This window comes from Salmo salar, chromosome 21, assembly GCF_965601325.2.
Source record: "Salmo salar chromosome 21, fSalSal1, whole genome shotgun sequence".
NCBI lineage: Eukaryota > Metazoa > Chordata > Actinopteri > Salmoniformes > Salmonidae > Salmo > Salmo salar.
The window spans coordinates 30,815,638-30,839,958 of record NC_138311.1 but is presented as its reverse complement, the minus strand read 5'-3'; the positions used below and the strand labels follow the sequence as shown (position 1 = coordinate 30,839,958).

Sequence of the window (24,321 nt, the reverse complement as noted above, 5' to 3'; positions counted from 1 at the left end):
AATCAGCTGTATAGTCCTAGGGTAAAAAAACAAAACATGCACCCTTTGAGGTCCCCAGGACCGAGTTTGGGAAATGCTGGATCAAGAAAGGTGAATGAAGATACAGCAGTACTAAATTGTATAGAAATGCAGTAAATGAGCTTTAACTTTCGGACCTCACTAAAACGCAGACCCTGGTTACGGCCCTGGGGAGTGGTGCTCCACGGCAGCTGACCTTGAGCTGCTTCGTGTGTGTGTGTGTGTGTGTGTGTGTGTGTGTGTATCTGGGGGTGTTGGGAAAGGCAGAAGACACATTTCCATTCTAACAATTCTATTATTCTAAACTGTTCTCTCATAACAGTTATGTTTATGAGAGAAGTTCTCAGATATGGTTATGAGAGAAGTTCTCTTTTCATTGGTTGCCCTTTAAATGCGTGCAACCAATGACAAAAGGATCCTTTGGAAAGGTCCATACAGGTTGTCCTCATGATTGAGTTCACTGGGTAAATCTATCAAAATGTTTAATATACTGTATGAGTAGTGAGTCACCAACAAAATATGTGTTTTGAAAATACAGAATGCAACCTTTAAATAAAAATCATAGTCTGTAAATATGCCAATTGAGTTTCACAAACATATGTCATGGTCCAAAAGCAAATAAGTCATAATTAACAAAAACAAATTACGATTAGCAAATAATGCAAGACAAGTCTTTTTGTAACACAGCACATTTCTGAAACATTTTCTTGCTTTGAAAACACAACAGGGGTAAAATATGTGACTTGCATTACATTTGTGAGTTGCTCCACATATTTGTGAGTGGCCTCACATATTTGCCAGTTGTGCAGATTTAAAATACGGCATCCAGAATAGGACATCCTAAATTATCATAAAAATAAGATAAAAATGAATATATCAAATAATTACTTAAAGGATACAAAACCGATGCATTTCTAACTTAATTTCCTCCTTTTATAGCTTATTTTCCTTGATCCCTTCCTTTCCTCCACTCCTCTGCTTTCCTAGCTCCCTTTCATCCTATCCTTTTCTAGCTCCCTTTCCTTCTTTCCTTGGTCTTTCCTGTCTTCCATTCCTCCTTTCCTAGCTGCCTTTCCTTGATCCCTTCCTTTACGCCCGTCCTTTGCTTTTCTAGCTCTCTTTCCTCCTATACTTAACCAACTCTCTTTCCTTTCTTCTTACCTAGCTTCCTTTCTTCTTTTTGTTGGTCCTTCCCTAATTTCCTTTACTTTCTTCCTTTCCTAGCTTTATTTAATAATTTCCTAGTTCCCTTTCCGCCTTTCTGTTCCCAGGACCCTTTCCTCTTTTCCTTTCCTAGCTCCTATCCTCTTATCCTTTCTGAGCTTCATTTCCTAGCCCCCTTTCTTCCTTTCCTTTTCTAGCACCCTTTCCTCCTTTCCTAGATCCACTTCCTCCTTTCCAAGGAAAGGTATTTAGGAAAAGAGGAAAGGGATCTAGGAAAGGAGCTGAACGGTGCTAGGGAAGAATGGAAGCAATGAAAGCAGGAAAGGGAGCTAGGAAAGTAAGAAAGTTATTAGAAAGGAGGAGAAGAAAGGAAGGAAGGGAAGCATAGGATAGGAGGAAAGGAAGCTAGGAAAGTAGAAGACGAAAATAAACTAGGACATAAAGGGAGCAAGGAATGGAGGAAATAACGCTAGGAAAGGAGGAAAGGAAGAAATTAAAGGAGGAATGAAAGATGGGGAAAGCAAAGCAGGGGAGGAAAAGAAGGAAAGGAAGAAAGAAAGGGAATCTAGGAAAGGAGGAAATGGATACAGGAAAGGAGGAGATGGAAGAAAAGGGAGCAAGAAAAGAAGGAAAGAGCGCTAGGAAAGCAAAGGAGGGGAGGAAAGGAATCACGGAACTGAAGCTAGGAAAGTAGGAATGGAAGATAGGAAATGAGGAAAGGAAAGGGAGTTCGGTAAGGAGGATAGAGAGCAAGGAAAGCAAAGGAGGGGAGGAAAGGAAGGGATGGGATCACTGAAAGGAAACTAGTTAAGTACAAAATGAAGATAGGAAAGGAAGCTAGGATACCAAACAGATGCATTTCTAAAAGTAATTGTGATATATTCATTTCTATCTTATTTTTATGAGAACTGAGGATGTCCTAATCTGAATACCGTATATTAATTGTGCACAAACTGATCCAGAAAATGCAACTCACAAATAGGTAGCAACTGTCATGTGTGCTCCCTCTCCGGCTTCTAGGTCACCAGGCTGCTCGTTATGGCGCACACCTGTCACCATCCTCTTCAGACTCCATCACCTTCCTGATTACCTTCCCTATATATGTCACTCCCTTTGACTCCTTCCCCAGGCGTTATCGTTTCTGTTTCATGTCTGTGCGTTGTTTGTGTTAATTGTTTTGTATTTAGTTGCATTTTATTTATTAAAACACTCACTCCCTGACCTTGCTTCCTGACTCTCAGCGCATCGTTACAGAATAACACCTCACCTAAGGGAAGCATCAGGGAGTGTTTTTTTGTGTCAGGTGGAATGACGTCGGATTCGGAAGCCGCTACAGGCTTTCATGCCTCAGCTGGATGGTCAGGCTCTCACGCCTCAGCCGGATGGTCAGGCTCTCACGCCTCAGCCGGATGGTCAGGCTCTCACGCCTCAGCCGGATAGTCAAATTCTTTTTTGTCTTGCATATTTATTAGGTAATCATCATTTGTTTTTGATAATGATGACTCATTTGCTTTCGGATCATGACATATGTTTGTGAAACTGTATTGGCATATTTACAGCCTGTGATTTTTATTTAAAGATCCACTATGCAGAAATCGCTCCACCTTTTCCTGGTTGCTAAAATTAGAATCATTCTCCTAATTTCAGTTGATGTGACAAAACAAGCAACTATAGTGTGAAGATCATTGTACCATCTAAACTGCTGTGAAATATATTTTCTATAACCATAAGCATAGTATTTTCAGCTGTTTGAAACCAGTGTACACAACCAAAAGTATACTAAAATATAATATCCCCAAATTGTTTCATACACACAATAAGCTTATTTCTCGCAAATGTGCTCAAATTTGTTTACATCCCTGTTAGTAAGCATTTCTCCTTTGCCAAGATAATCCATCCACCTGACAGGTGTGGCTTATCAAGAAGCTGATTAAACAGCATGATCGTTACACAGGTGCACCTTGTGCTGGGGACAATAAAAGGCCACTCTAAAATGTGCATTTTTGTCACACAACACAATACCACAGATGTCTAAAGTTTTGAGGGAGCGTGTAATTGGCATGCTGACTGCAGAAATGTCCACCAGAGCTGTTGCCAGAGGATTGAATGTTAATTTTTATACCATAAGCCTCCTCCAACGTCGTTTTAGAGAATTTGGCAGAACCGGCATCCCAACCGCAGCCCACGTGTAACCACTTCAGCCCAGGACCTCCACATCCGGCTTCTTCACCTGCGGGATCGTCTGAGACCAGTCATCCGGACAGCTGATGAAACTGTGGGTTTGCACAATCAAAGAATTTCTGCACAAACTGTTAGAAACCGTCTCACGGAAGCTCATCTGTGTGCTCGTCATCCTCAACAGAGGCTTGCCTTGACTGCAGTTTAGTAGGCAAATGCTCACCTTCGATGGCCACTGGCACACTGGAGAAGTGTGCTCTTTACAGATGAATCTCGGTTTCAACTGTACCGGGCAGATGGCAGACAGTGTGTATGGCGTCATGTTGGCAAGTTGTTTGCTAAAGTCAGCGTTAACAGAGTGCCCCATGGTGGCGGTGGGGTTATGGTATAGGCAGGCATAAGCTAAGGATAACAATTGCATTTTATCTATGCACAGAGATACCGTGACGAAATCCTGAGGCCCATTGTTGTGTCATTCATCCGATGCCATCACCTCATGTTTCAGCATGATAATGCACAGCTCCATGTCGCAAGGATCTGTACATAATTTCTAGAAGCTTAAAATGTCCCAGTTCTTCCATGGCCTGCATACTCACCAGACATGTCACCCGATTGAGCATGTTTGGGATGCTCTGGATCGACGTGTACGACAGCCTATTCCAGTTCCTGCCAAAATCCAGCAACTTCACACAGCCACTGAAGAGGAGTGGGACAACCTTCTACAGGCCACAATTAACAGCCTGATCAACTCTATGCGAAGGAGATGTGTCATGCTGCACAAGCTAATTTGGAGGTCACACCAGATACTGACTGGTTTTCTGACCCACATCCATAATATATATATATATATTTTTTAAAGGTATCTGTGACCAACAGATGCATATCTGTGTTCTCACTCATGTGAAATCCATAGATTAGGGCCTAATGAATTTATTTAAATTGACTGATTTCCTTTATATGAACTGTAGCTCAGTAAAATATTTGACATTTTTGCATGGTGCGTTTTGTTCAGTGTAAAAGATGCAAAAACCAAACTTAAGAACGGGAAGTCTATAAATAGTGGAAATAGAACAGATCTAGTGCGTCTTATTTTTTTAACATTTATTTTATTTCACCTTTATTTAACCAGGTAGGCTAGCTGAGAACAAGTTCTCAACAAGTTCTCATTCTTAGACTTGAGAATTACAGATCTATAACACACATTTCTATGATCATTTGGTCATGTCACACAAAAAGTTACAGATTGCAGCTTTAAAGGTTGCATTCTGTTCATAACACATATTGTGTCTGTGTCTCACTACTCACATACACGGAGTATACCAAACATTAGGAACACCTTCCTAATACTGAGCTGCACCCCCGTCTCCCTCAGAACAGCCTCAATTTGTCAGGGGACGGACTCTACAGGCTACTGAACGCATTCCACAGGGATGCTGGCCCATGTTGACTCCAACGCTTCCCACTGCTGTGTCAAGTTGGCTGGATGTCCTTTGGGTGGTGGACCATTCTTGGTACGCATGGGAAACTGTTGAGTGTCAAAAACCCAGCAGCATTGCAGTTCTTGACACAAACCGGTGCGCCTGGCACCTATTGCCATATCCCGCTCAAAGGCACCTAAATCTTTTGTCTTGCCCATTCACCATCTGAATGGCGTACATACGGTACACAATCCATGTTTCAATTGTCTGAAGGCTTAAAAATCCTTCTTTAACTTGTCTCTTCCCATTCATCTACACTGACTTGAAGTAGATTTAGCAAGTGACATCAATAAGGGATCATAGCTTTCACCTGGTCAGTTTATGTCAAGGAAAGAGTTCTTAATGTTTTGTATACTCAGTGTATATTAAACATTTTGATGGAAATATATCTCCATACGAATCAGTCAAATCTTATTCTGCAGGACAGGTGATAGGTGAATTGAATATCATTTCATTGAATTTGGCTACTGCACTTCAATGGCATCTTCTAAGACTTCTAAAACCAAACCCTTTAGTTGTAGTCAGTGGTGGGAAAAGTACCCAGTTGTCGTAATTGAGTAAAAGTAAAGATACCTTAATAGAAAATGACTCAAGTAAAAGTGAAAGTCATCCAGTAAAATACTACTTGAGTAAAAGTCTAAAGGTATTTGGTTTTAAATATACTTAAGTTTCAAAAGTAAATGTAATTGCTAAAATATACTGAAGTATCAAGTAAATAATTTCAAATTCTTTATATTAAGCAACCCAGATGGCACCATTTTCTTTTTTCCTTTTTTATTTTTTTACAAATAGCCAGGGACACACTTCAACACTCAGACATCATTTACAAACAAAGCATTTGTGTTTAGTGAGTCCATCAGATCAGAGGCAGTAGAGCTGCCAGGGATGTTCTCTTGATAAGTGCATGAATTGGACCTGTCCTGCTAAGCATTCAAAATGTAACTAGTACTTGTGGGTGTCAGGGAAAATGTATGGAGTAAAAAGTACATTATTTGCTTTAGGAATGTAGTGAAGTAAAAGTTGTCAAAAATATAAATAGTAAAGTACAGATACCCCAAAAAACTACATAAGTAGTATTTTTAAGTATTTTTACTTAAGTACTTTACACCACTGGTTGCAGTTCATTATGTAACATCATGTAAAATGTATGTAATGTTATAATATGGCCACCATCGTGACCAAGCTATTTTGAGAGTGAAACCTTTTTCCATAGTCATTAGATTTGCCATATTAAATGATGTGGTGAGAAATCAAAGGGGATAACAGGTAGGAATTTGCTGACTTAAAGGGCAAGTTGAAAAGAGTTTGTTAAGCCAACCTTATTTGATTTTTGTCTGTGACTTTTCTCACAGACATTTGTCTGTTGAATGTATGTATGCATGTAACCCAAGACACTGGCGGAGACAGTTTTACGATTCACGTTTTTTGGGAAATGTAAATGTAAAAAAATTTGACAATTTAATTCCTGTGGTGGCCTACTAAATTCCTGACATTGAGAGAGATTATGATTTATTTAGAAACATTGACAGTACAGAGAGAAGACAAACCAAACACTGCATACTTCTCTCTCTCTTTTTGTTCTTTTTTCGGTTTCTCTTTCTCTCTCTCTTTCATTCTTTCTTTCTTTCTTTCTTTCTTTCTTTCTTTTTTTAAACATTTTTTCTCCTCCCTTCCTTAATACCATTTAGAGATGTGGTATATGACTATCAGGATGTGTTACAGTATGACCTCTGTACATTTTACAACAGTAAATAACATTAGACTATGTAAATAATGACCAGTTGACCCAGTATTCTCTCCCTCCCTTTTTTCTCTCCATAGAAGATGAAGACCCTGGCCCATCGACGACAGTCTGCCCCTTCCCTGGTCATCAGCAAAGCACTTACCAAATCACGAAGCATGTCCAGGTACAGTAACAGCCTATCAGATACCTCTATTCAACTAAACTGCTACCTATCACTATGTGTAGTCCCTAATAGAGGTTTTCACATGTCCAACAGACACGAAATTCTGAGAACCGACCTGGGACCCGAGTGGGTCTGAGTCCTAAATTCAGACTTTTGTCTCTGATCTGGGTTGAGCCTGATGTAATTGCCACGGATCTCAGGTATGTGTAGGGCTGTGGCGGTCATGACATTTTCACAAAATGTATCCTCTATTATTTCTTACAACCTATAAGAACTCTAGAACATCAGAATGGCAGTTACTTACCCCAATTCCATGTTCTGCTTAGACTAATCTGCACTGGGCTCTCTCTGTAATTCCAACACAATTTTCGGGCTACCCAAGAGGAAACACCGGCGTTACAGAGGCAAGAGAGGGGGGATCCTGGTGAGATTAAGGTGAAGGGAAAACCGGCCACCTCTTCCCACCATTCTACTGGCTAATATACAGTCACTTGATAATAAAATGGATTACCTCCGATTGCGGATTTTCTACCAACGGGACTCTCGGAACTGCAATATCCTTTGCTTTTCAGAAGCATGGCTCTCGGACACGATACACTCCAACTCAATGGATTCTCCATTCACTGGGCGGACAGGATAGTGGAGTCAGGGAAATCAGGGGGGAGGGGTTTGCTTCTTCATCAACTCCAACTGGTTTGCTAATTCCAGCGCGGTGGAGGTTTCGACACACTGTTCACCAGTCTTGGAATACCTGATGGTCAAATGCCGACCCTTCTACCTTCTGAGGGAGTTTTCAGCTGTTATTGTGACTGCTGTATACATTCCACCACAGGACAATAAAAATAACAAGCTGGCTCTTAACGAACTATACAAAGCTATAAACAAGCAGGAAAACCTACACCAAGAGGCTGCCTTTCTGGTTGCCGGAGATTTTAATTCGGTGTCACTAAGGCACCTGATGCCCAACTTCCATCAGCACATCTCCAACGCCACCAGGGGAATTAAAGTCCTAGACCACTGCTATTCTACCCACAAGCAAACATACAAGCAAACCCTCTGCTATTCGGCAAATCTGATCATGACTCCGTACTCTTGCTTCCTGTTTACAAGCAGAAGCTGTAAATACCCACTGAATATAACCAATGTCAGTAAACGTAGGCACAAAAAGTAATAGTTAGGCAAGAACGCTTTAGATAACATGTAAACAGCCTAACCAGCACTGCTACGATGAGTAAAATGGTCAGATTGAGGTGTTCTCTCATTTATGTCTGGAAGTAGCTAGCTAGCAAGCTAGCCAACTTTAGCCAGTTAGCTTGGGTGCTTGGTTGGGACAAGCATGCATTGGCAGGCAAGCTGCAGAAGGACGAGGAGGCTACAATTCCCCATTGTTTATCAGTGCAATTTTGATGGCCAACTAGCTGAAAAAGTTTGACAGGGTTTATCTAATGTTCCTTTGTTATATTTGAGCTCATCTTGCTCTGGCTAGCATTAGTGTTGAACTTGTTGTTGATGTGCATAACTGAGGGAGAGACAGCCTACCTTTTCATAGTTGTTTGATTAATAGGACTGTAAAGTTCCCAAATGTAAGAGGACTACCGTGGCGTTTACATATAGTATTTGCAGAAATTCATTCAGGTGTATTTTGTGGCTTTTGGCGAATGCGTTGTAATGATCTAAAGTTGCGCTGTTGCAACTTCCTGTAAACACACAGTCCAGTTCAAAGTGAATGATGGCAGGGCCTACTGCCTGGAAACACACAGTCCAGTTCAAAGTGAATGAAGGCAGGCCCGTGTGGCAAACGACTTGTTTGTATAAAGGCTTACTGCAGCTCTGATTGGCTATAGCTCACCGGTCTGTGTAGACTCTAGTCCAGGACAAGACAGCTGTTTTTATTCTGTTTTACTTACAGCAGTGTCTATTAATTGTCCAAACCCACGGCCATTTTCTCCACTCTATATTACTATAGAATTTTCACAAATGCCTTAATATACATAATTCCCAATCATTCTATGAATTTATGAAAACGTGAAAATGACCATATCTAGGTGGTCGCTTGTCAGGAAATGTTTTAAAAAGAGTCATATTCTTCCTGGGGGTGTATATGAACAGATTTGAATAAGATTTAATGTTGCTAAAATGCTTTCAGTTCCACTTTAAATGCAGCAATGTTTCACACACCAGTTATTTTCAAAGAGATGGCTAATAACAGCAAGCGCGCTGCAATAAAAAACACAGTTCCACTCACCAGATGATGATCATTTAAAACTGAACTTCTTATTGAAAGTTATTCTTGTAAAGGGAGAAGCTAACAAATTATCAACAACATCCTCTTTGATAACACCTGATGCAGCCACTAGCCCACAACAAAAGCTAGATTAAATCAGAAGATCACTGAAAACAACATTCTAATTATCATTATTATTATAATCATTATTTTATAAATCCTTAGCCCTTCTCTGAAGTCATAGAAGGCCCATCGTTCCCAACTGTGTTGGGGTTAGTAATAACTTGTATAATGGCTCCATTTTCCCTCAGAATGCATTTTTTCACTATTCTGAATGTCAAAAGAAACCATATGTTGTTCTAACAAAATTACAATTATGGTCTTGAATTTGACTCCCCCCTTCCCGGTCTTGGTCTGTACTCGGACTCGATTTGCTCCTGTCTTGGTCTTGAATCGGTCTCGCTTTTAATTGTCTGGAACACAACACTGGATACATGACTGCTTTGATTGGAATATCTTTCGAGACTCCGCCGATAATATTGATGAGCTAACCACCTCAGTCACTGGCTTCATCAGCGACGTTGTACCCACAGTGAGGGTTCGTGAGAAGGGCCTTTAATGCGGTCCACACCCTCAAGGCTGCGGGCCCCGCCGGTATTCCAGGGCATGCACAGTACAGCTGGCAGGCATTTTCACAGTAATTTTCAACCCCTCCTTATCCCAGTCTGTAATCCCCACATGTTTTAAGATGACCACAATCATTCCTGTTCCCAAGAACTCTAATGTTTCATACCACAATGACTACCGCCCTGTAGCACTCACTTCTGTAATCACAAAGTGCTTTGAGAGGCTGGTTATGGCGCACATTAACACTGAACTTATCCAAGAGGCTGTTCTAAGACGCTGCCGACGGAGAAGAAGTTTTCGGACTGGACTTCTAGTACACCATCCACCGATTATATTACTCGCTAATGTTCAGTCTCTGGACAATAAAGTAGACAAGCTCAGGGCAAGGATCTCCTTCCAGAGATACGTCACAACGATATCATAACCTCCATCGATAAGAGACATTACTGTGCAGCCGCATTCATCGACCTGGCCAAGGCTTTCGACTCTGTCAATCACCACATTCTTATTGGCAGACTTGACAACCTTGGTTTCTGAAATGATTGCCTCGCCTGGTTTACCAACTACTTCTTTGATAGAGTTCAGTGTGTCAAATCGGAGGGCCTGTTGTCCGGACCTCTGGCAGTCTCTATGGGGGTGCCACAGGGTTCAATTCTCGGGCCGACTCTCTTCTCTGTATAAATCAATGATGTTGCTCTTGCTGCTGGTGATTCTCTGATACACCTCTACGCAGACGACACCATTCTGTATACTTCTGGCCCCTCTTTGGACACTGTGTTAACTAACCTCCAGACGAGCTTCAATGCCATACAACTCTCCTTCCGTGGCCTCCAACTGCTCTTAAATGCAAGTAAAACTAAATGCATAAGTCTCTCACTGTTGCCGCTTGTTATAGACCCCCCTCAGCCCCCAGCAGTGCCCTGGACACCATATGTGAATTGGTTACCTCCAATCTATCTTCAGAGTTCGTACTGTTATGTTACCTAAACTGGGATATGCTTAACTTCTACGGGCTAGGGGGCAGTATTCGGAAGTTTGGATGAATGAGGTGCCCAAAGTAAACTGCCTAGTTACTCAGGCCCAGAAGCTAGGATTTGCATATAATTGGGAGTATTGGATAGAAAACACTGTCCTCAGATAATCACATGGTGTGCTTTCGCCATAAAGCCTTTTTGAAATCTAACAAAGCATCTGGATTAACAAGAAGTTAAGCTTTTAACTGATGTATAACACTTGTATTTTCATGAATGTTTAATATTACGTTTTTTGTCATTTGAATTTCGCGCTCTGCAATTTCACCGGATGTTGGCCAGGTGGGACGGTAGCGTCCCAATGATCCGCAAAAAGTTAACACCCCGGCCGTCCTACAATCTAAGCTAGATGCCCTCAATCTCACACAAATTATCAAGGTACCTACCAGGTACAACCCTAAATCCATAAACATGGGCACCCTCATAGATATCATTCTGACCAACTTGCCCTCCAAATACACCTCTGCTGTCTTCAACCAGGATCTCAGTGATCACTACCTCATTGCCTGCATCCATAATGGGTCCGCGGTCAAACGACCACCCATCATCACTGTCAAACGCTCCCTAAAATACTTAATCGAGCAGGCCTTTCTAATGGACCTGGCCCGGGTATCCTGGAAGGATATTGACCTCATTCCGTCAGTAGAGGATGCCTGGTTGTTCTTTAAAAGTGCTTTCCTCACCATCTTAAATAAGCATGCCCAATTCAAAACATTTAGAACCAGGAACAGATGACCAGCACAATAACATCCTGTGGCGTACTGCATTAGCATCGAATAGCCCCCGCGATATGCAACTTTTCAGGGAAGTCAGGAACCAATATACACAGTCAGTTAGGAAAGCTAAGGCTAGCTTTTTCAAACAGAAATGTGCATCCTGTAGCAGTAATCCCACTGTGAAGTCCATGGAGAATAAGAGCACCTCCTCCCAGCTGCCCACTGCACTGAGGCTAGGAAACACTTTCACCACCGAGAAATCTACTATAATCGAGAATTTCAATAAGCATTTTTCTACGGCCGGCCATGCTTTCCACCTGGCTACCCCTACCCTGGCCAACAGCTCTGCACCCCCCTGCAGCAACTTTCGTATCGTCTGAGATCCCTAAAGATTAGGGGAAACACTCTAGACCCAAACTGTTACAGACCTATATCCATCGTGCCCTGCCTTTCTAAAGTCTTCGAAAGCCAAGTTAACAAACAGATCACTGACCATTTCGAATCACACCGTAACTTCTCCGCCATGCAATCTGGTTTCAGAGCTGGTCATGGGTGCACCTCAGCCACGCTCAAGGTTCTAAATGATATTATAACCGCCATCAATAAAAGACAGTACTGTGCAGCCGTCTTCATCGACCTGGCCAAGGCTTTCGACCCTGTCAATCACCGCATTCTTATCGACAGCCTCAAAAGCCTTGGTTTCTCAAATGCTTGCCTCACCTGGTTCACCAACTACTTCTCAGATAGAGTTCAATGTGTCAAATCGGAGGGCCTGTTGTCTGGACCTCTGTCAGTCTCTATGGGGGTGCCACAGGGTTCAATTCTCGGGCCGACTCTTTTCTCTGTATATGTCAATGATGTCGCTCTTGCTGCTGGTGATTCTCTGATCCACCTCTACACAGACGACACCATTTTGTATAGATCTGGTCCTTCTTCGGACTCTGTATTAACAATCCTCCAAACGAGCTTCAATGCCATACAACACTCCTTCTGTGGCCTCCAACTGCTCTTAAATGCTTGTAAAACTAAATGCATGCTCTTCAACCGATTGCTGCCCGCATCCGCTCGCCCGACAAACATCAATACCCTGGACGGTTTTGACTTAGAATATGTGGACAACTACAAATACCTAGGTGTCTGATTAGACTGTAAACTCTCCTTCCAGACTCACATTAAGCATCTCCAATCCAAATTGAAATCTAGAATCGGCTTCCTATTTCACAACAAAGCCTCCTTCACTCATGCTGCCAAACATACCCTCGTAAAACTGACTATCCTACCGATCCTTGACTTTGGCAATGTCATTTACAAAATAGCCTCCAACACTCTACTCAGAAAATTGGATGTAGTCTATCACAGTGCCATCCGTTTTGTCACTAAAGCCCCATATATTCTACCCACCACTGCGACCTGTATGCTCTTGTTGGCTGGCCATCACTACATATCCGTTGCCATACCCACTGGCTCCAGGTCATCTATAAGTCTTTGCCAGGTAAAGCCCTGCCTTCTCAGCTCACTGGTCACGATAGCAACTCCCACCCGTAGCACGCGCTCCAGCAGGTATATTTCACTGGTCATCCCCAAAGCCAACACCTCCTTTGGCTGCCTTTCCTTCCAGTACTCTGCTGCCAATGACTGGAACGAATTGCAAATGTCACTGAAGCTGGAGACTTATATCTCCCTCACTAACTATAAGCATCAGCTGTCAGAGCAGCTTACCGATCACTGCACCTGTACACAGCCCATCTGTAAATAGCCCACCAAACTACCTCCTCCCCATATTGTTATTCTTTTGCTATTTTGCACCCCAGTATTTCTACTTGCACATCATCATCTAACCATCTATAAATAGCCCAAACAACTACCTCTTCCCCTATTGTATTTATTTATTTATTTTGCTCCTTTGCACCCCAGTATTTCTACTTTACACACTCATCTACTGTCAAATCTACCATTCCAGTGTTTTAATTGCTATATTGTATTTACTTTGCCACCATGGCCTATTTATTGCCTTTTCCTCCCTTATCTCACCTCATTTGCTCACATTGTGTCACGTCCTGACCAGTAAAAGGGGTTGTTTGTTATTATAGTTCGGTCAGGGCGTGGCAGGGATGTTTGTTTTATGTGTTTCGGGGTTTTTTGGTTAATGTTCTATGTTAGTATATTTCTATGTTCCTTCTAGTTTTTCTATTTCTATGTTTAGTTTATTGGGTTGACCTTCAATTGGAGGCAGCTGTTCCTCATTGCCTCTAATTGAAGGTCCTATTTAGTAGGGGTGTTTTTTCATGGCTTTTTGTGGGTAGTTGTTCCGTGTGTAGCTGTGTGCCTCACAGGACTGTTTTTTCGTTGTTGTTTTGTATTAAGTGTTTATTTTCTTCGTAATAAAGAAGATGAGTATACACATTCCCGCTGCACTTTGGTCCCATCCTTACGATGAACGTGACACATTGTATATAGACTTATTTTTCTACTGTATTATTGACTGTATGTTTGTTTTACCCCATGTGCAAGTCTGTGTTGTTATATGTGTCGAACTGCTTTGCTTTATCTTGGCCAGGTTGCCGTTGTAAATGAGAACTTGTTCTCAACTTGCCTACCTGGTTAAATAAAAGTGAAATAAAATAAAAAATAAAAAATCATCTGCACATCTATTACTCCAGTGTTAATGCTAAATTGTAATTATTTCGCCACTATGGCCTATTTATTGCCTTACCTCCCTAATCTTACTACATTTGCACACGATGTATATAGACTTTTCTATTGTGTTATTGACTGTACGTTTGTTTATCCCATGTGTAACTCTGTGTTGTTGTTTTTGTCACACTGCTTTGCTTTATCTTGGCCAGGTCGCAGTTGTAAATGAGAACTTGTTCTCAACTAGCTTACCTGGTTAAATAAACGGTGAAATAAAAAATAAATACATAAATAAAAAATATGGTACTGGAACTGACCCTGTATAATATGGTATGCTTACTTACCTTATCATGTTCTTCTTATTTTTATTTCTTGTGTGTTTTTGTTCTACCTTGTTATTTTTAGTATTACATTGTCATTGATTACTGCATTGTTGGGGTTAGAGCTTGCAAGAAAGGCATTTCACTGTGCTTATGTATGTGACATTAAAACTTGAAAATGTCATCTCTTACACGTCAAACTAACATTACTGCAGAGTTAGAGAGACTAGAGTGGAGAAACCTTGTCCCGTCCTGGTGTTGTTGGACATATTTATGTAATTTCTACTGCTAACTGTTTACTCAGTTAGTGTAGGCTGAGCTGGAGCGTGTTGTGTGAAACTGGACCACATGGGAGTGTTGAGCTGAACGCTGTTGACGCTTTAATGGTTCATTGCTCTCGTGGCTGGAGGTATTGTGTGTCTGAGTGTAGAGAGAAAGAGTGAGTGTGAGAGAGAGAGAGAGAGAGAGAGAGAGCGAGAGAGAGAGAACAAGCGAATGGTAGACACTTAGTGAGAGTGTCTGTGGTGGAGACATTCTCAGGAGCGAAAGAGACTGGGTTAATGCTCTAAGCCTTGACCTCTAACTCCTCGTCAGGAGGTGCAGAGAACGACGGGGGTCACCAGGGTCAAGGGGGTTCTCCAGGGAAGGGCTTGTCCAGAGAGCGTGGCATGGTGCTAGAGGTGGCATGGTGCTATCATGTGATTCACAGTGGGGAGAAGTTAAAGGTCAGGGAAGTGAGGCGTGTTGGATGAGATGAAGACATCTCTACCTCTCTCTCTGTTTCTCTTCAACTCACTAATCTACGCATTCCCTCTCTCTTTCTTTGTCTGTCTCTCTCTCTGTCTATCACTCTTTCTCTCGGCCTCTCTATTTTTCTCTGTCTCTCTCTCCAAATGATTTACTTTTCCTCAGGGAAACACACACTACTCTGCTATAAATTCTTTGCTGGCCCAGGTGATTCCTGCCTGCTTTTATCATCAGGCCTAGAGTTGCTGTGTGGTGACTCTGTCCTTTCGCTCAGGAACTTACGCCACCCCTCCCCCTTTCACCTCATCTAGAAGTCGCCTCACTCTGCTCCAGCTTTACCACTCCAGGGCTACAGTCAGTCCCTACTGAGGCACAGTACAATATGCAGCAGTGAAATGGATATGGGAGGAGGGGAATATTACAAACTAAACGTAGTTTTAGCAATAATGACCCTGTTTTTAATGGCCACCAGCCACCGTGCCACCACATTTCCTAATATGGAGAGTTTTATAAGACTGGGCTTCATTTCTCTTATTATTCCCAATAACGTGGAGTTGTTTACTACCTTCTACCGCTGGAGTTATATGAAATCTATACATATTCACTATGGTCATTGTCCACACTAGAACTTATGCATGTACAGTACATGCCTCCATTTGTCCTTCCATATGCTACCTCTTCATTCTCAACAACCATGACACCCTCCAGAACTCATTCTACCCTATGTATGAGAGACAAGGTCTGTTGCCCTTGCTTTCCATTAAAACCATGATGTGAGTTTTGGAAACAACACACTGATGTTCTTTTTATAAGACCCCCATCTCCCCTGCTACGGGGGTCCACTCTGAGTCACTGGATACACTAGATGACTCATATTAGATAAGGAAAGATTGTGAACAGAAGAGGTGTGTGTGGTGTGTGTGTGTGTGTGTGTGTGTGTGTGGTGTGTGTGTGTGTGTGTGTGTGTGTGTGTGTGTGTTTGAGAAAGATTGGGTACATGGGAAGAGAGAAAGTGAGTGTCGTCCCCTCGGTCAGATAAAGTGTGGATTATAAATCCATATCAGTAATGATGTCTTCATTCAAGGTGTAACCATGATGAATTGGCAGCAGTGTATTGGTGCCGTGTGCACTTCGACTTCACCATGGGTTGACAGGACGGCTAACACAAACACACTGCGCCGTCTATCACACCACTTCGCAGAGTGACACTGGCGTTGGTCTGGACAGTGTTTGACTGTAGGAGAAGTCAAGCTATTGCTAATACTTGTTGCTGAGACACGCAACACACATACCATCAGGTCCAAACACACTGTTTGATTTTATCACCCAGTCAAAGTTCAAACATTACATAAGTCAATGAGATTTGTATAAAGTTCCCCCTTCCTGTCTCTTGACAAGGGGTTGCAATTTATTTGCTTTTCCCTTAGATTGTTGTCATAAAATACAAAACCTTTTGTGCCCCTGAGAGAAGTCAAGCACTACTTGGGGTTGGACAGGTGCAGACAAATTAAATGAAAAGATATTGGTCGCTGGGCCTCAATAATAAATTAGTTGAAATATGCAGGAGAGCTGTTGGCCATTCATTGTTGGAGTGGAGACGACAGGCAGACAGCAGTACACACACAAACACACAGAGATATATATGTTAACTAGAGCAAAGCAAAAGGACAGTGTTATATATGGATGTATAATGTCTGCCTAGGGGATGCAGTGCACGAGCGTCATTCTAGAGCTTTTCGCTGAGCTACAGAAAATCTTCGTCCCATCAAAACACAAGGGGAGTTAAAATGGGGAGTTAAAATGGGGAGTTAAGATGGGGAGTTAAGATGGGGAGTTAAGATGGGGAGTTAAGATGGGGAGTTAAGATGTTGTTAGAACAGGGGGGTGGGTGTGTCATCTGAGGGACATGTCCTCTTGGTCTGCTTACAACACACATCTGGACCAGGGTGACCTCATCTCCTGGCAGCAGCCTCCAGTAACCTTGACACACCCCACCTCTGTGTGTGTGTGAGAAAGCCAGTGTGACCATAATCAGGATAAGTAGTAATGGAGGTGAATTGGGATATTTACATATCCTGATATTATTTTGGACAATATTATATAGATACTTTTACTCCAAGTATCGATTTGTAGTTGTTGATTTTTCTAGATAGCGCTAGCTTGAGATAGTCGGCTGTACCTGCGCCAAAACGCCAGTATTTTTCATCCTATAGCTTGTTCTCCATCTTCTTTTTAAATAGTGAGCCAACATGACTGAGCCCCCCCAAAAGTATCATGCTCCCTCTTGTCTCTCTGCAGCAGTCATATAGTGAGCAATATGTATGGGACATCAAATCACAATAAAATCGCAGGATTGAATCTCAATGCATACAGAATCATGTCAATCGTGAGAATCTATTGATAATATCGTATTGTGACGTCCCTGGCAATTACCAGCCCTAGATTAGAGGATGGTGCCACTCGTTAGGCGTTCTGTTTGGCTAGTAGGCCTGATATAGTGACGGAGGGCTCATCAATATTCACCATTCTCTCCCTAAAGGCATGCCAGGGATGGGTTTAGAGACCTTATCCCACAGCAGCGCCCCGAGAATAAACAACAAGCATTGTGTCTGAAAAGTCAACATCTCGCTCCACAGGACTGTTCCCTAACAAAGATGGCCGTGTATATGTGGTGTGTAGATGCAAACGGCCTCTATGCCCAATTTATCAACATCACATGACACAATGGGATCGTTAGTCAGTCATCCATCAGCTTCAGTGGACCAGGAGCTCAGCTGCCAATCAACCATTCAGGGGGAGGGGGGCTGAATATGGAAGTCTGGTGTCTTTATAGAGGGAGAGAGCGAGGGAGAGATATTACAGTAAGGTGTTCTGTGTGTGGGGGGACTCCATGACATAGGCATTTCCCAGATATATTAAGAAAGCATGTAGAGAAGGTGATGAGGTCTTCTATATGGTCCTATGTTTATATATGTATATATATATATATATTTTTTTTTTATCCCAGCCCCCGTCCCAGCAGGAGGCCTTTTGCCTTTTGGTAGGCCGTCATTGTAAATAAGAGTTTGTTATTAACTGACTTGCCTAGTTAAATAAAGGTTAAATAAAAAATGTATTAAAATCAAATTATAATCTCGCGTTGAAGCTCATCTTTTGTCTGTTATGGTGTTAATTACGGTTATATTCCAGAATTTTTAGGGGGGTACAAGGATATGAACCTCCCCAATTTTCCCTCCTACAAATTCCACCCTGGTTTTGAATCATGGTTTCTGAGTCATCCAGAAGCAATGAATCAATAGCAAACTGAAGACCTTAGTCTGTGATTTAATTGGTTTTCTAGTTCCCTTGTTCTTTTTGGAATAAGAAGAGTTGTAAAAAGACCAAGGTACTTCAGAGCCAGTCAGTCTTCCATTAGTTAATTACTTACAGTACATAACTGATTAATTACATGAGTCAATGGGAAAGGTATGTGTTTTTGAATGACTATGGAATATGCATGTGGAGGGATATTCCATGGCAAGCTTTTGGTGCTTCCCAGTGTTGGGAGGGAACGGTTTGAATGGAATTCTCTGGGGTTGGGGGTCAAGATGATGGGTGTGTGTGTGTGTGTGTGTGCGTGTGTGTGTACAGGGTCATTATCTCTTGAATGCGAGCTGAGAATCGGATCTCACAGCCTGATGTAAACAGGAAAGGACAGAGCCCTGCAACGATTTCCTTTGTTCCCCGTAAAAATGCAAACTTTTTCCATCTGCTGTACTTGCCCATGGCAGATATTGACATAATTCAGGAAGATGTATCTTTCTCTAGAACCTGATACAGTGGTTATATCTGTGTGTTTCTCTGTGTTTTTCATGATCGGATGACTATCATTGTTCTCTTCCCGCTCTTGGACAAGTTGTCCCTTCCAAAGTTAACACACACATCTTCTTGATATTCTAATAATAATAATATCCAGGAAAAGTTATTCTCTTGTTCAAGTGGATATACACTACATGACCAAAAGTATGTGGACAGCTGCTCATCTCATTCTAAAATCATGGGCATTAGTATGGAGTTGGTACCCCCTTTGCTGCTATAACAGCTTCCACTCTTCTGGGAAGGCTTTCCACTAGATGTTGGAACATTGCTGCCTGGGACTTGCTTCCATTCAGCCACAAGAACATTAGTAAGGTCGGGCACTGATGTTGGGCGAATAGGCCTGGCTCGCAGTCGGCCTTCCAATTCATCCCAAAGGTGTTCGATGGGATTGAGGTCAGGGCTCTGTGCAGGCCAGTCAAGTTCTTCCACACTGATCTCGACAAGCCATTTCTGAATGGACCTCGCTTTGTGCACGGGGGCATCCAACTGTTGCCACGAAGTTGGACGCACAGAATCGTCTAGAATGTCATTGTATGCTGTACCGTTAAGATTTCCCTTTACTGGAACTAAGAGGTTCTAGCCTGAACCATGAAAAACAGCCCTAGACCATTATTTCTCCTGTTTGTCTATGAAGATTGCATGGCTGTGTGCTTGAGGAACGGGTGTGGCTCAAATAGTCGAATCAGCTAATTTGAAGGGGTGTCATCATACGTTTGTAGATAGAGTGTATTTTCGAATAGTGTGTTTGATAAACCCTATCTACTGATCTGTGGCTAACTCACACGCACATGTATATACACAACATGGCCAAAAGTATGTAGACACCCCTTCAAATGAGTGGATTTGGCTATTTTAGCCACACCCGTTGCTAACAGGTGTATAAAATCGAGCACACAGCCGTGCAATCTCCATAGACAAACATTGGCAGTAGAATGGCCCGTACTGAAGAACTCAGTGACTTTCAATGTGGCACCGTCATAGGATGCCACCTTTCCAACAAGTCAGTTCTTCCAAATTCTGCCTGGCTAGAGCTGCCCCGGATAACTGTAAGTGCTGTTATTGTGAAGTGGAAACATCTAGGAGCAATAACTGCTCAGCCGCGAAGTGGTTGAGAATGGGACCGCCGAGTGCTGAAGCGGGTAAAAATCATCTTTCCTCGTTTGCACCACTCACTACCAAATTCCAAACTGCCTCTGGAAGCAACGTCAGCACGAGAACTGTTTGTCGGGAGCTTCATAAAATGGGTTTCCATGGCCCGAGCAGCCGCACACAAGCCTAAGATCACCAAGTGTCGGCTGGAGTGGTGTAAAGCTTGTCGCCATTGGACTCTGGAACAGTGGAAACACATTCTCTGGAGTGATGAATCACGCGTCACCATCTGGTATTCCGGAAGACAAATCTGGGTTTGGCGGATGCCAGAATGCTACCTGCACCAATGCATCGTGGCAACTGTAAAGTTTAGTGGAGGAGGAATAATGGTCTGTCGCTGTTTTTCGTGGTTCGGGCTAGGTTTTTTTAGATCGGTGTTTAAGAACTTGACTGGCCTGCACAGAGCCCTGACCTCAACCCCATCGAACACCTTTGGGATGAAATGGAACACCGACTTCAAGCCAGGCCTAATCGCCCAACATCAGTGCCCGACCTCACTAATGATCTTGTGGCTGAATGCTAGCAAGTCTCCGCAGCAATCTTCCAACATCTATTGGAAAGCCTTCCTGAGAAGAGTGGAGGTTGTCATACCAGCAAAGGTGGAACAAACTACATATTAATACCATGATTTTAGAATGAGATATTCAACGAGCAGGAAATGTAGTGTACCTTAACAGTAGTCCTGTATTTAGCCATGCAAAGTGTTTTGTGTTTAATAAAGACTGAAGGAGATGATTGACTCCCTCCTCTTTGCCAGCATTACAATTACATTGTAGGTATTTAGCAGACAATCTCATCCAGAGCGAATTACATAGTGAATGGATACATTTTCATACTTTTTGGTACTGGTCCCCTGTGGGAATCGAACCCACAACCCTGACGTTGCAAGCACCATGCTCTACCAACTGAGCAAATCGGGCACACGCATGTACACACAAACGGGTGCACACACACCCATCATCACCCATTAGGGGCGGCAGGTAGCCTAGTGGTTAGAGCGTTGGACTAGTAACCGAAAGGTTGCAAGATTGAATCCCCGAGCTGACAAGGTAAAAATCTGTCGTTCTGCCCCTGAACAAGGCAGTTAACCCACTGTTCCTAGGCCGTCATTGAAAATAAGAATTTGTTCTTAACTGACTTGCCTAGTTAAATAAAGGTATTTTTTTTTAATCTTAGTCCCCAACCCCAGAGAATTCTCTTCAAACAGTTCCCTCCCAACACTGGGAAGCACCAAAAGCTTGCCATGGAATATCCCTCCACATGCATATTCCATAGTCATTCAAAAACACAGATACTGTACCTTTCCCATTGATTTGTGTAATTAATCAGTTATGTACTGTAAGGAATTAACTAATGGAAGACTGACTGGCTGAAGTGCCTTGGTCTTTTTACAACTCCTCTTATTCCAAAAATAATTACATCCCAGCCACACGAGGATAACACCATCCGGCTAATGTCACAGCTCAGCTCGCCACTCTATACATACACCAGGGCTGTAAGGCTATGTAAGCCCCTAGCTGAGGAAGTGGATAACCTTGTTAAAATGAGACTAGGAGGTCATTGGGAATGCCTATAGGGAGCACTGGGTTCATTCATTAACACAACCAAAGGGACCCACACTTCCTCTCCCTCTGACCCCAAACAGTAATCCTCTTGACCCGTTGGCCCGTTGGGAGCCAACCTGAAATGACCCCTCTACTGTATGTTGAACTGGTTGTTCTAACACCATGTGATGTGTTTACCTGGTTATTCTAACAGTGTGTGATGTGTATGTGTGTTGACAGGGAGAACTGTCTGTCTCCGGTCAGTCCAGAGACGTGTCCCCTGGTGCAGGCGTTCCTCTCCCCAGGCAGGGTGTTCCTGGCCCACGCCCACACCCAGCTGAAGACTGGCCTGCAGACGCAGGAGAGACACCTCTTCCTCTTCACTGACACACTCCTCATCGCCAAGGCCAAGTGAGTCTGTGTGTGTCTGTGAGAGAGAGAGGGGGGGGGGGGGGAGCAAAAGAGCGGAAGGCAACTTCTAAAAACTGCATTCCATCCCTCTCTTCCCTACTCAAGTCTAAAAACCCTGTCTCCCGGGACTGTGAGCCCTATACTTCCCTCCCTCCCTCCCTCATCCCTCCCTCCCTCGTTCCTATCCGGCCTATAATTACCTCTCAGCCAATTAAATCCATCTGAGGCCGTGCCCAGATCAGAGACCACTCATCAGGGCCAGAGGGGCTCCCCACCCAGAACACAACCTTCAGGCAATGCTCCAGATACTTTCAGGGTGTTGATGCAACATTGCTGTGATGTTGTGGCAGCAAAACAGGGCCTCTCTCGCCAACCAACTGTATATTCAACATCATGTGCCTCTGGGTGGAGCTGACCCATACATAGTGGAGACAGCTATAATTGGCTTTATTACATTCTGGGTTAAAAAGAGTATGATAGGAAGGTGTGTGTGTATCAGGGGTGTTCACAGACATAGACACGTATACATACAGCAGGTTTGCAGTAGGAATGTTGAGAATTCCACCATGGCTATTAATAAATGTATGTGCTCAGAAACGTGATTCAGCGCGTGTGTGTTAAACTGTGTGTGACCCTCTCGTGTTTGCTGCAGGTCATCCACACACTTCAAACTGAAGGCTCAGGTGCGTGTGTGTGAGATGTGGACAGCAGGCTGTATGGAGGAGGTGTGTGAGGGCAGCACCAGTCTAGACAGGAGCTTTGTCATGGGCTGGCCTACCTTCAACTGTGTCACCACATTCAGGTACACACACACACACACACACACACACACACACACACACACACACACACACACACACACACACACACACACACACACACACACACACACACACACACACACACACACACACACACACACACACACACACACACACACACACAGTAGAATGTGTAGAATGTCCCTTTAATAAATCCTCATTGAGTATGTAGTATGTACGCTAAATTTCCTTCCGTAGGAAGATGGGCAAGGACATGAATATTCATGCTAGCGGCCGGCATGAGCAGTTAGCACTGACCGAACGACTTGGGAAATGCAGCGTCAGCCTCACCAGCTAGTGACCAACCTATTTTAGTTTCACTGTCCGATCATTCAAAAAACAAGCCCACAAATTGTTATTTTTACCTTTCCACAAACGGTCTGGTATGTGTTGCTTGATATGAGCAAGTTAACCCAAATGTATCAAAGAATAGGTAATGCGTCCACAATTAGTTACTGCCTGGCCAGTGATATAGCTAGCTACATTTCAGTAATTAGCTATCCTCCGAAATGCGGTTCTCAGTGTGTAAACTAACAATGAGTTGAAATTATTTGTCTGAATACAAACTAGTCGCCAGTTATTGTTGCCCATGGTGTAATCATGTCTAACCAGTTGGCTAATGTAGCTTATGTGCCCATAAGCTCCCAAGTCTAGATAGCTGTGTCTTGGCATCCATGATTAGTGAGCTACCTAGCTAGTTGGCTACAGCATGGCCAGTGTGAGCTAGCATGCTAGCTAGCCAGTAAGCTAGCTACATTTCAGTCAATAGCTAGCTATCCTTCTAAATGTGCTGGTCACTGGATGAGTTCTACATATTTGTCTGAAAACAAGCTAGTAGCCAGTTTTTGTTGCCCATGGTGAAATAATATCTAACCCACTGGCTCCTGAAGCCTATGTCCCCATGAGGTCCCGAGTCTAGCTAACTTTAGGTAGCCCGCGCTGCACATTAGCATTTTGCAATCTAAGCTGTTTTATAAGAAAACGGCTGATAGCAAGCCCTCCTCTGCGACAATGTTATTGGGCCAATTTCAGATTCATATGTAATTGTTACGTTAATTGTCATTTAATGTTGTGGTTACTACTGGTTTCAGATCTGAGGTGAAAGAAATAGTTTGCCATGTTTTGGTAAGGGGTCAGAGTGACGTCACTCAGTCAAGAATCCTCAACCAATCACCCGACGGATATTAATGACTTTGCCTCCGGGTACCGTACGAAAGGAAATTTAGCGTACAGTACAGGACTTGTTATTCTGTCTCAGAAAAAGGAACAACCACTAGAACAGTAAATTATCATCCCAACACCGCACCACAACCAGAGTCATATTCCTAGTCGTAAAAACCCCCTTACTCTGACCACAGAGAGCCAGTGGTTATAAAATATCACACACACACTATATGCCTTGACACCAGGAATTTATAGAAAAAATGCAGTTTTACAGGGACACGTTATGTAAGAGAAAATGAGACAAATGATATTGGTTATCCGACTTAATTT

At 42.9% G+C, this 24,321-nt stretch overlaps 1 protein-coding gene across 2 annotated transcripts in view; it reads left to right on the top strand.

Moving 5' to 3' along the window:
* LOC106582090 (rho GTPase-activating protein 20) overlaps positions 1-24,321 on the top strand; it is a 78,799-nt gene that overhangs the window by 38,763 nt on the left and 15,715 nt on the right. For both annotated transcript variants that reach the window (XM_045704660.2, XM_082967096.1), the window contains exons 2-4: positions 6,660-6,745; positions 21,836-22,006; positions 22,659-22,808. In XM_045704660.2, coding sequence (XP_045560616.2) covers positions 6,660-6,745; positions 21,836-22,006; positions 22,659-22,808 — 407 coding nt within the window. The remainder of the gene's footprint in view (positions 1-6,659; positions 6,746-21,835; positions 22,007-22,658; positions 22,809-24,321) is intronic.